Source organism: Schistocerca americana, chromosome X (genome assembly GCF_021461395.2).
Source record: "Schistocerca americana isolate TAMUIC-IGC-003095 chromosome X, iqSchAmer2.1, whole genome shotgun sequence".
Classification (NCBI taxonomy): Eukaryota; Metazoa; Arthropoda; class Insecta; order Orthoptera; family Acrididae; genus Schistocerca; species Schistocerca americana.
The window spans coordinates 675,660,257-675,673,482 of record NC_060130.1 but is presented as its reverse complement, the minus strand read 5'-3'; the positions used below and the strand labels follow the sequence as shown (position 1 = coordinate 675,673,482).

The following is a 13,226-nucleotide window of genomic DNA, read 5'->3' as shown; positions in this document are numbered from 1 at the left end:
GTTGCCGACCGTAGCGCCATATTCTGCCTGTTTACGTATCTGTGTATTTGAATACGCATGCCTATACCAGTTTCTTTGGCGCTTCCGTGTTTTTATATAATACTTGATGCTCAGGGCAACACACTTCAAATTTTTATTCAAATTATCTTTTGAAGTACGTTCTCTTAGCATAAAATCATCTACAGGTTTCAGCGCTCTTGCTTTGACTTTGGAGTCAACAGACATTATGACAAATAAATCGCCTTACAGCATAGCCTCAACACATTACATAACGAACACTTTACCAAAAGCTGCCTGTGCCTGCTATTCAGGGTAAGAAATTTCCACTTTACCTGGGAAACAACGCATGGCGTCCATTTCGAGCAAATTACGTATTCAAAAATACGCATTCGCAGTTCTACTGTTGGAAATGTAAGTTTATGTGCACAGTTGAAAAGGAAAACGGCATCGTGTGGACGCACTTCGTGGAATCCAATGACTGCTGCGAACGATAGAGATTATTTCGTGGTGCATACTGATCTAGGGCCATGTGATGGATGCTGACGTCCAATCACATTTGATGGGTGAGAAACTAATAGATGAGAACATCATGCGTTTATAGTGACCAGCCAGCCAGTCGGAGTTAAAAACGACTGAACAAACGTGGCACTCGGGTGCCGAGGATTGCACCTTCAACATCACCATTACGTACCACAGTTGACTACGAGGGTCAATTATTCTACAATCGGAGCGTTTTCCGCAAGTCATGCTGGACGGTCTGGTCAACAGTATGGAAGCTGTTGTTCAGTATGTACTGCCAAGTGAGGGCATCACACCCTGTATCGACATTCTGCATGCTACCGGCATGCTACCGGCATGGGCAACACACATGGTATGAGTCACCAGAGGTTCATGAGCGATTTTCAGTTATACATTGTATTTGTATCATTCCGTTATAATGTTGCCAGAGCACCTTCTATGGCGCTGTCGCTGTACCTCACGTAGATACTGAAGATCCCTTAACTTAAGAACATGTGTGTATTGTACTTACTTAGTCCATACAAGGAATGGCAGTTATTTCACTGTCTTAAGGCATACGTAAGTATTTTTCAGTAGCGCAGCTAATGAGTCTCTCTTCTGCGATGAAAGCTAGATACCATCATACCCTTATCTCTACAATTATTTGTAAGCAAATGATTCAATGAAAAGTGCGTTATATTTCGTGTAAGAGATTTATCTCGTTATCATGCTTAGGATTTAAGCTCAGTAACCAAATAACTTAGCGCCGTCTTTTAAGAATACAAACGCGTGAAGCAAACTTAACTGTAGCATTTACCTTGTGCTTCAGACTGTCGGAGGGAACATTGCTGAGTGAAGGTGATTTCCTATCATGACTACCTCGTTCCCATATCGACGTGGTCGTCCGAACGCGCTGGAGATCTGATTCAGATGAAGTGATTGGGAATGCTTTAGAGACATGGTTTCTTGTGGCTGAAATATTAATTACGGTTAAAAATTAATGTAACAGGAATCATTATTGCATCAAGGATATTAACTAAGTGTACATAACAAAAATTCCATGCATATCTTAATTAACTAATATAAAATTTAATTATGTTTGTAGCAAATAACTCTGGACCATTAATATTATTATGAGTTTATTCTGATTGTCGTCAGAAGAACGACTAGGCTCTGGTACCATTTCATTTCCTTCAAACATACTTTTTAAGTAGAGATCAATCGTTTTCGCAACAAAAGGGAAAAATTCTTCCTTGTATTGGTTATCATGGGACTTGTAATGAAAGATGAAAGCATACAGAAGTACAACACACAACAGTATATGATGATCTGCGTTGCATCGTGAACTGAAGATTAACTTTATTGATTTCAACACCACAGAAACTATGATAAAGTTTGATTGGTGTGATTCATTTTGTTCCGAAAGCACCAAGAAGGGTGCTGGCTTCCTAAAAGAAGTCGAATATTCTTAGTCGGGAGCTTTCAGTGATACTGTACTCTAAAATTTCCAAAGTCCCGGAGAGTATAGAGGAGCCGCGCGTCGGGTAGCTGGCGCAGCACTGCTTCACGCCCGGGTTTAGTGAGGCTACAGAGAGGCGCGGCAGCAGGCACGCTCGCTTGACTGCGTGGAGGACAAACGCACAAGCCGGTCGATCTGCAATATTTCTCAAACGATTTTAAAGAAACTACTCGCTAAAATAATCACTCTTGTGGTTCAAATGGTTCAAATGGCTCTGAGCACTATGGGACTCAACTGCTGAGGTCATTAGTCCCCTAGAACTTAGAACTACTTAAACCTAACTAACCTAAGGACATCACACACATCCATGCCCGAGGCAGGATTCGAACCTGCGACCGTAGCGGTCGCGCGGTTCCAGACTGTAGCCCCAGAACCGCTCGGCCACCAGCGGCCGGCGACTCTTGTGGATCTCACAACTTTATTCGTCAGCTTCATGATGAACTGTTTATTATTTCGTTAACCTTATAGTTACTGTGATATTTCAAAATTAAGCAACCTACTGCAATCGAATAGTTTGCAATGAATTTGCGTTTAGCGCATGTTTGATTATACGTTGCTGTATACCAAAAGCAGTTAACATACTGAACTATTCTTTAAAGTTAGGATGGGATCTATAACTCACCCCATTCTAGAGAAAACTGATCGTATATAGTGCACTCAGTTCCACTCGCGAGCCGAGACGATAAAGTGAGCATGAAATATTCATAACACCCTTGTATCTCACAAACTGTCTCAGGTATCAAAACAAGATTTTGGCAGGTTATAGCACGCAAAGAGGAGACCAGGTTACCAAATGGTTACTGTGTGTAACTTCCTTATGTAGTGTGATATGCAAGTAACTAAGGATTTTTTCAAGGGAATAATGTATTTTATTATGGGTAATCGACAGCTGGTAAAACGAGAATTGTTACAGGTTCCTAGAAACCAGAAGGAGTTTTCGAGACATGGCTCTGACATTCACAATAAGATTCATAACCATTTAAAGAATTGTGGAGTCAATTACGAAAATGTTGTGGGACTGCCACAACACGAGTGCCTTCTGAAGGTGTCGGTGATGTTGACAGAAAACACATTCGTCTAAAAGGCTCAGAAAATTCTGTTACAATGCTGATAACTATAAAACATTTTCATTCACACATCCGAGAAACAGTTGCAGATCCTCGCAAGAAAATTCATTACAATCGGTGTTTGGTGATATGCGAAGGGGGGGGGGGGGGATGGTTCAAATGGCTCTGAGCACTATGGGACTTAAATTGTGAGGTCATCAGTCCCCTAGAACTTAGAAGTACTTAAACCTAACTAACCTAAGGACATCACACACATCCATGCCCGAGGTAGGATTCGAACCTACGACCGAAGCAGTCGCGCGGTTGCGGCCTGTAGCGCCTAGAAGTGTTCGGCTACCCCGGCCGACTGCGAAGGAAAGCGAAAGATTTCATTCTTCTAATGTACACTCCTGGAAATGGAAAAAAGAACACATTGACACCGGTGTGTCAGACCCACCATACTTGCTCCGGACACTGCGAGAGGGCTGTACAAGCAATGATCACACGCACGGCACAGCGGACACACCAGGAACCGCGGTGTTGGCCGTCGAATGGCGCTAGCTGCGCAGCATTTGTGCACCGCCGCCGTCAGTGTCAGCCAGTTTGCCGTATCATACAGAGCTCCATCGCAGTCTTTAACACTGGTAGCATGCCGCGACAGCGTGGACGTGAACCGTATGTGAAGTTGACGGACTTTGAGCGAGGGCGTATAGTGGGCATGCGGGAGGCCGGGTGGACGTACCGCAGAATTGCTCAACACGTGGGGCGTGAGGTCTCCACAGTACATCGATGTTGTCGCCAGTGGTCGGCGGAAGGTGCACGTGCCCGTCGACCTGGGACCGGACCGCAGCGACGCACGGATGCACGCCTAGACCGTAGGATCCTACGCAGTGCCGTAGGGGACCGCACCGCCACTTCCCAGCAAATTAGGGACACTGTTGCTCCTGGGGTCTCGGCGAGGACCATTCGCAACCGTCTCCATGAAGCTGGGCTACGGTCCCGCACACCGTTAGGCCGTCTTCCGCTCACGCCCCAACATCGTGCAGCCCGCCTTCAGTGGTGTCGCGACAGGCGTGAATGGAGGGACGAATGGAGACGTGTCGTCTTCAGCGATGAGAGTCGCTTCTGCCTTGGTGCCAATGATGGTCGTACGCGTGTTTGGCGCCGTGCAGGTGAGCGCCACAATCAGGACTGCATACGACCGAGGCACACAGGGCCAACACCCGGCATCATGGTGTGGGGAGCGATCTCCTACACTGGCCGTACACCACTGGTGATCGTCGAGGGGACACTGAATAGTGCACGGTACATCCAAACCGTCATCGAACCCATCGTTCTACCATTCCTAGACCGGCAAGGGAACTTGCTGTTCCAACAGGACAATGCACGTCCGCATGTATCCCGTGCCACCCAACGTGCTCTAGAAGGTGTAAGTCAACTACCCTGGCCAGCAAGATCTCCGGATCTGTCCCCCATTGCGCATGTTTGGGACTGGATGAAGCGTCGTCTCACGCGGTCTGCACGTCCAGCACGAACGCTGGTCCAACTGAGGCGCCAGGTGGAAATGGCATGGCAAGCCGTTCCACAGGACTACATCCAGCATCTCTACGATCGTCTCCATGGGAGAATAGCAGCCTGCATTGCTGCGAAAGGTGGATATACACTGTACTAGTGCCGACATTGTGCATGCTCTGTTGCCTGTGTCTATGGCCTGTGGTTCTGTCAGTGTGATCATGTGATGTATCTGACCCCAGGAATGTGTCAATAAAGTTTCCCCTTCCTGGGGCAATGAATTCACGGTGTTCTTATTTCAATTTCCAGGAGTGTATTTCGCTTGACGCAAGACGTGGAACTTAATACAACGCCAAACTCTCTGCTATCAAAGACACTAGGTTTGTTGCCTTCTGAGTTCATTGGAGATGATGCATACCCATTGGTAACGCATTTTACCAAGTCTTACAGTCGATGGACTATAGAGCCAGGGAAATAATGTTTCGACAAACGCTTTTCCAGATCACGACGATTAATTGACTGTGCTTTAGGAATAATGAACGCTAAGTGAGGCATTTTTAAGGTGGCCAATACAAACCTCACCACAATTTGTTCAGATTCTGTGAAATGTACATATTCTCCACAACTCTGTCATTGACCTATACAGATTCTTCATCGTCGATGAGCAGCAGAAATCGAGTATTCTATACAAGGGCCGGCCGCGGTGGCCGTGCGGTTCTAGGCGCTGCAGTCCGGAACAGTGGGACTGCTACGGTCGCAGGTTCGAATCCTGCCTCGGGCATGGATGTGTGTGATGTCCTTAGGTTAGTTAGGTTTAAGTAGTTCTAAGTTCTAGGGGACTGATGACCTAAGATGTTAAGTCCCATAGTGCTCAGAGCCATTTGAACCATCTATACAAGGCACTTATCAGACAGGTCGAAACTTTAACAGAGTCTCAGAGGAGTGCAAATCTGGTTCTGGCGCATTTTGTTAGTGTGGGCTGCATACATTCAGAAGCAAATTTGATTGATTTACTAGTCCCTCCACCACCCCTTAATCTATTTTTCTCTTCATTGATTTATGACCCCCTGCGGGTTGGTTTTTTTACGCCCTGGGGATAATTGTCCTTCTGAACCCCCCCCCCTTCTTTCCCCTCCCCTTCCTCCACCCCCATCCCTCTGGGAAACCCCATCAATGATATAAGCACAGCTTTGAGATCAAATTACTTGACTAATTAATTAAATTGATAAATTTATTATCCCTCCCCTCCTGGGAAATACCTTAGCCCTCCTTTCCCATGACTGATGACCATAGATGTTAAGTCCCATAGTGCTCAGAGCCATTTGCTCCTTTCCCATTCCCACCTCCACTCTCCCCTCCCCCATCTGGGAATTGGCGGGAAAAGAACCCAATCTGTGCTGGAGAGGAAAGGTCTCACAACAGGAAATTCAATTACAAAGCAAATGATACACTGTTTATTTATAAAATTCAACTCGCAGTGATTGATGTCTTTTATTTGGCGGGAAAAGCTCATTATTCTCTGCTGGGAAGACGCAGGTCTTCTCAAGTACATTACAAAGAAGTAATAGATCGCTTTTTCCGATTGTGCAAAGAATACCATCATGAAATTGGTGTCAACATAACTCACCACACATAATTACACTGTTAAAAATCTTTCAGATCCATCTTTGCACTGACTGCAGGGCAGACGTGGCAGCTGGAACACTGTGAGCCCATATGACAACTACTTCACAGGGCTGCACCACGGGCCGCTGTCCGACAGGCTGCACTGCGCCCACTCATACTCCACAGTCGCTGTTGATCGCTGCACCGCCAGCTATCTCATGGTATTAGCACACCGTAAGTGACCACTTCCTGTCGGGTACCCCTGCTTGGCAGAATTCCGACCAGCCTGTCCAAACCAGCAGACCATAGTGTCTCAAAATACTGCGCCCATCTTTTGTGACCATCCGGCAGCCAGATCACCCCTACAAACTCTGATCCCATTTGTTCGCAGCATTGTCCTTTGCCACCTCATATGGCTACTTCTGGTAGCAGCACCTGCACAATCTTCTCCCAAACACACACCTTTCGCCGGCCGAAGTGGCCGTGCGGTTAAAGGCGCTGCAGTCTGGAACCGCAAGACCGCTACGGTCGCAGGTTCGAATCCTGCCTCGGGCATGGATGTTTGTGATGTCCTTAGGTTAGTTAGGTTTAACTAGTTCTAAGTTCTAGGGGACTAATGACCTCGGCAGTTGAGTCCCATAGTGCTCAGAACCATTTGAACACACCTTTCATAACAGGTCAGTGGAAGCAGCTTCTGTATGTGCTCACACTGCTGTGCAGATGCTAACTATGTTAGTTCACACCAGCAGAGGACTCTGGGAGAAGTAACCCCCCACCCCGGCTCCCTCCAGTCCCCTCCTGTCCTCCACTTCACTCCTCCAGTTACTTCCAGTCTGACAAAGTATCAGGTGGCAGCAACTCTTTGATACAGGTATACAGGTATTGATACCTGGTAAATTCCTCTAAAACATATGCTCCCTCTCCCTCTCCCTCTCCCTCTCCCTCTCCCTCTCTCTCTCTCTCTCTCTCTCTCTCTCTCTCTCTCTCCCAGGTGGCTACTACCTGCCCAGCAAGAGTCTGTCGTGTGCCACATTAACCACTCCTTTGTTGTGAACAGAGTAGTGGAGACCTGATAAATCCCAAGCTACGGACGTCTTGGAGGTATTCCTTTACTCTATTAGATTGATTGACTACTTAATTACTAAATCGATACCATTTGTGGACAAGCAGTTTCTCCTTGCATCCTATTAGTGTAAACTAGGACTGGTATACGTGGCGGGATTCGATCCCGGAATTACCTGGTTTCCAAACGGTCCTGAATTTTTCTTCCCTCTTGTCTCCTGTTGGCGGATAATAGCACACTTATGTCAGCTGGCAGGAGGTCCATTACGTTGGAGGTCGCTGAGAATTTTAAATTTCAACTCAATTGCACACTATGTGTGGTGTCACCGCCAGAAACCACACTTGCTAGGTGGTAGCCTTTAAATCGGCCGCGGTCCGTTAGTATACGTCGGACCCGCGTGTCGCCACTATCAGTGATTGCAGACCGAGCGCCGCCACACGGCAGGTCTAGAGAGACTTCCTAGCACTCGCCCCAGTTGTACAGCCGACTTTGCTAGCGATGGTTCACTGACAAAATACGCTCTCATTTGCCGAGACGATAGTTAGCATAGCCTTCAGCTACGTCATTTGCTACGACCTAGCAAGGCGTCATTACCAGTTACTATTGATGCTGTAAAACATGTACCGTCAAGAGCGATGTTCACCAATTATGGATTAAAGTTAAGTATTCCAGCAGCTACGTACGTTTTTTGCTAGTCTCATTTCCTTGACCTGTTCCAGACCTCACGCCAGCCTGCGTGAGCTAAAACGCGTGCCTTTCGGCTTCCTCTCATAGTGGGTTGGCTGTCTTGCCAATCCACAACACTATGTCCTTAAACAATCTGGGGAGGCGTTGGACTGATGTGTGTGTGCTCTGAGTAACACTATTGAAAACAATAAACTGACCAATTGGGGCTTTGGTGTCTCGATTGGAAATGGTGCTGTATGAAATGAACTTAAAATTTCCGCGTGAATTTGTACCATCACAGTTGTGGAATTCCTGACCACTACAGCTCTGCTAAGTGTATTTTATAAAGTGCTACAGAATTCCACAATTTGTTCTCTCAGCCACACCAGGACGCAGAAGGAAGTGGAAACGGTCTGCCACATGATGGGATAGTAACACCAAAGTGCACCACTGCAAGACAGAGTGCACTGCAATGTACTAAGAAGCACTAAGCCACAATCCAAGTAGTTGTAATGGCTAGACACCTGAGATCGATGAAAACACTCGTACATACAGCCCACTCTCCCCAGAGATGTCCACACGCGGCGCGCCCATCCCGTCGTATAGCCAGCACCAATGCTCAGTGGTTGGAGAAAACTGCCGCAGTGATTGCAGCTGCAGTCGTGGATGCACTTGTATGCCAGAGTGCACAACCTCGGCATATGGAGGGCATCCAAGAATGATTGGAGTGGAAAGAATTCAGATATTATCAATAAGTCTAGTGCCAACACTTGGCAGTGATCGATATTGAATCACTCAATATTCCACGGAGAATACATGCAACACAGGCGATCGCAGAGACAGCTCAATGCATACAGAGTATTAGTTCACTATTCAGCTATCCAGAGAGCGCCATGAGGGCCGCTGCTGGGACTTCAAATAGTTCAAATGGCTCTGAGCACTATGGGACTTAACAGCTGAGGTCATCAGTCCACTAGAACTTAAAACTATTTAAACCTAACTAACCTAATGACATCACACACATCCATGCCCGAGGCAGGATTCGAACCTGCGACCGTAGCAGTCGCGCGGTTCCGATATGAAGCGCGTAGAACCGCTCGGCCACAACGTCCGGCCTGCTGGGACTCATCCCTGCAGCTGTGAGAAAGAACCGATTAGCCAGTTTGCAAGAACTTTCCTTTACATCTGCCTCCCACGACGGCCTCAAGCCGGAAATGTCAATTCATTCTGGTCACCAGCTACCTCCACCATGTACCCGATTACCCGGCAGAGTCGTTCTAACAAGCCAGCCAAATTTTTATCACTATAACTACCATTAAATATTACCGTTGCAGCCCCAATCTGGTGACATTCGACAATGGACGAACTACCAGAAATATCCTTCATCTGCGACAAATCTCACGTTAAAATATCAATATCTATATCCTCCTTATGACTGGATATAATTTTCCATGTAAATTCTTTCTTTCGCCTTATGACCAGCGATGCATTGAAATCGCAATTTTGCACATCAAATATATACCTCCCTTACAACTGGACATAGTCATTTTCTTTGAACATGTCAGAACACTGGCTACAGTAACCTTAAACCTCAACACACACTTTATAACCCTGCCAATCACAGCCAATCTATGACACATTCCCTATTAAGTATAATACTTCGCCAATAACTGAGTGTTGCTAGGACGAAACAATACTGAGCGAAAATCCGCGATTGATGGACATGCCTCATTTGTTTTTCTTGCAAGTGGTACCAGTGTGTCTTAGCAAGACCAGCTATTAAAAACACGTTCGCAACGAGTATGTCACTGTCATTCTGCATATAAAGCGGTCTTGGTTCTATAGGCACACCCAGATGTCGCTAACGATATCCATGTTAAAAACTATACGTGCTTTATAAACTGAGGTATGGTAATGCTTCTGAGTGAAGTGGTCTTCCACACAAATACTGTGACATTGAATACAGACAGTGATCGTGGGGGTGTGTATTAACAGACTGAAAGCGCGGGCGCACGTCGCTAGAGGTGAAAGCTCGTAATACAATCACCCTTCTCACCGAATTTAGAAAGTGATTCGGCTAAGGAACGTGGCATTAAGCAGATATTTCCAACTCCCTCATGCTGCTGCTAGATACTTCCAATGCTAACAGACAGTATTTGTAATGCATTCTGTAGACAGTGTAACTGAGGTTCCAGGATATATCCACAGAGTTACAGGCAAGGGAGGATGATGACTGACTGAGAATGATCGCATACAGTAGATGGAGTTAGTATGTGAGGAATCTTTTAAAAAAGCAACACTACATTGAAGTTGTAAGAAACGTACAAAATCCTATGACCAACACAGCAGCTTTTCATATCTATCATGTTACGCTTCCTGGTAGAAATTTTGTCTGCCATTTGGAATCAAGTCTCTCCATTCAACCATGTACTTGTGTTGGATCCTATGGAGATATTTTTTAATGATCATATTTGTAGCACTCTCATATCTCTAAACAAGTCACCTTTTTCGAACCTATTGGCTAAGGACCCCATACAGCAAATCTCCACCTTGGTTTTAGACAGTCTCTCCGCATCTTGTAACTGTTCCTCAGTCTCTGCCCCACCCTCCCTTCAGCTTTGGCCATACGATCATTCTAATTTAAGTCGCAACTGAGTGGAAGTTGGAGAACGCTGTATCTACCACTTTCTGCATCCCGTGGAGAAACAAGGTGAGCTGAGTTAAATGTGACAGGACCATGTTTGACCACTTAATGGAAATGGGAACATGTTGTCGTAGCTACGCCAACTATGTGCAGTGTGTAAGGCCAGAGCCAAACGAAGCTTTCTCCTGCAACACGAGATGGTAGAAATGACAGTATTAGCAGTTATGGGGGTGTTTCTCATTGGGAAAATTAGGAAGACTTCACATCATACGGGCACTGGAAGAAGGACGAGGATTTTGCTACTGCACTGAGGTGTGTTTCCAAACTACATACAGATACTGCAATCTGAAGGGGATCTGCATCACTTAGGGTGCATTCATGCCTGTCACCCAAATGTTCTCTCCCTCCTCGTTATTCTTTACCATCGAACGAAGAAAAACTATGAACTATAAAAACTTCACTAACATCACCCGGTACAGAACCCAATAAGATATTACCGTGTCCCTCTCTTCTGATATACAAAAAGCAAATACCATCCATGTGATGGCATCAAGCCTATGTGGTGATCCTATTAATGATACAGGTATTGGTCTATTGAAGCAGGTGGCCAGTGATCAAAGTCGCATGCACAGACCAGTGTAAGGTATCGTCGCTGGTACTATAGGAGGACCATATCCCACAGATATCACTTACAAGAGAGAATTCCTGTGTTGATCTTTCATAAGCAGTTTGATGCAACGTTTTTCCGCTGTCACACATCCAAGCAGAGTACGACTACAACTTTGTTCAATGCCATACATTTTGTTTTTCCACCATGCCTTTGACACTGTGTCAGGTGCTAGACTGACATTAACTCGTTTCGTTCCATTAGCTCTCACAGAAAGTTGGACATTGCATGGTGTAAATTATACTGCTCCCAAAACACGATGGTGGTTGAAATAAAAGACAGAGACTGTTTTCTTATTGACAAAAATGGGGACGACTTCATGACATATGGAAACTGGAAAAGTCTGCAGCACTGTTGAGGGTTTCCAAACAGTTGTCCAAAGTTGATGATCTCTACATTGAGTCTCATTTTATACAGTGACAGGGTAGTAGATGTCTCGGTCTTCTGTTTTCCAAAGAGACCCAGAGCGCTGATTCCTCATATTGGTGCTGCATATTGCATTCGGGTATATGATCAATGTTTCGTTGTCCTTTGTGCTAGTCATCCTGACCACCAAATCTCGCACACTGCATCATTCATTTTGGTGATTTACAGTGCATAACTGCACATGGAACAAGGGGATATACTGCATGACTGAAACCCATACAGCGTGGATAGTATGCACCATCACATGTCAATCCCACTGCCGCAGGAATGGAATGATTTTCATGCACCTAGGCGAGCAAGTAAATATCCTCATTCCTCCACATTTTTGTCGCATTTAAAACAATTTTACGTATTTTCCATCAATTTTCGTAATGTTATCAGATTTTCCATAATTTCACCCCCATTTTACTCAAATTACTTGGGGGACAAACCACCACTCTTGACGAGCTGTCATGTCAACAAAACGCCTCATCGTGTCCCTCTCATGATGCTATCAGAGAATGACAGTGCAGCATGGTTCTCAACTTCTGCATCATCGCTAAATCACTCCCTCCAATACTTTCCGAGGATCATATACATGCAGACATATCGTGAACCCTGTTACACTGCTTACATCACATGATAAAAATACTGTTTCTTAGTGTAGGGCCGCGGGGCAGCCGCCCGGTCTTAGGCGTCTTCACGGGCCGCGCGGCTCCCCGCGACGGAGGTTCGAGTCCTCCCTCTGGCATGGGTGTGTGTGTCGTCCTTAGTTTAAGTTAGTTTAATTTAGATTAAGTAGTGTGTAACCTCAGCAGTTTGTTCCCATAAGACCTTAGCACAAATTTCCAATTTTTTCTTAGTGTAGGTAATAGCCATCAACAGACAGGAGGTGCAGAAACAACATTCCTTAACCGAATCACTTTGAAATTTTGGTAAGATTTTATTCTAATTTGCCACCCCCCCCCCTTCCCACCCCCCCACCCCCCATCCCCCCAATGTGGATGGAGTTACGATGTATTCTCGCATTTGTGGGACAAAGAGTCAAAGATTCAAACCTCTAGCACTCATCCATCTATTTCGATATGAGCTACCCCTTTGCTGAACCTACAGGTTAAGGTCCCTGAGCAAATCTCTACATGGCCTCTCTCTATCCATGTCGTAAATCTTCCTCTGCCTTTAACCAACCCTCCCTGTACACTGTCTCCGAATTAATTTGAAACTGACCAGAAAAATACCTGCTACATTCGACGTCTCGTGAAGGAACAGAATGAGTGAGTTTCACGTAATCAATACACTTGGATATTTTGCTTCTGCAAAGAATATAATACCTGTTTCAAACTTGTACTTAGTGGCGCTACTGGTATAGACCGGTTTTCTCATTCCAATACTGTATCTGCTGTTCTGCAAAGACCATTCCATGCCAATCTTACTCATATCACCTGTCCAGTTACACACAATCTCTCTAAATGCTTGCATGCTGAGGAGTCACTGCTTATTGGCATATAGTAGATACGAGCCGGATAAATTTGAGAGTATTGTGATGATACAACAGGAAATTAAGAAGAAGAAGAAACATATGATTTATGCCTAATGAAGCT

At 45.5% G+C, this 13,226-nt stretch overlaps 1 protein-coding gene across 1 annotated transcript in view; it reads right to left on the bottom strand.

Moving 5' to 3' along the window:
- The window catches only part of LOC124555552 (potassium voltage-gated channel subfamily H member 2-like), a 1,273,976-nt gene that overhangs the window by 99,593 nt on the left and 1,161,157 nt on the right, over positions 1-13,226 (bottom strand). Inside the window, exon 7 of the mRNA XM_047129507.1 lies at positions 1,316-1,470. Within this exon, the coding sequence (XP_046985463.1) occupies positions 1,316-1,470 (155 nt within the window). The remainder of the gene's footprint in view (positions 1-1,315; positions 1,471-13,226) is intronic.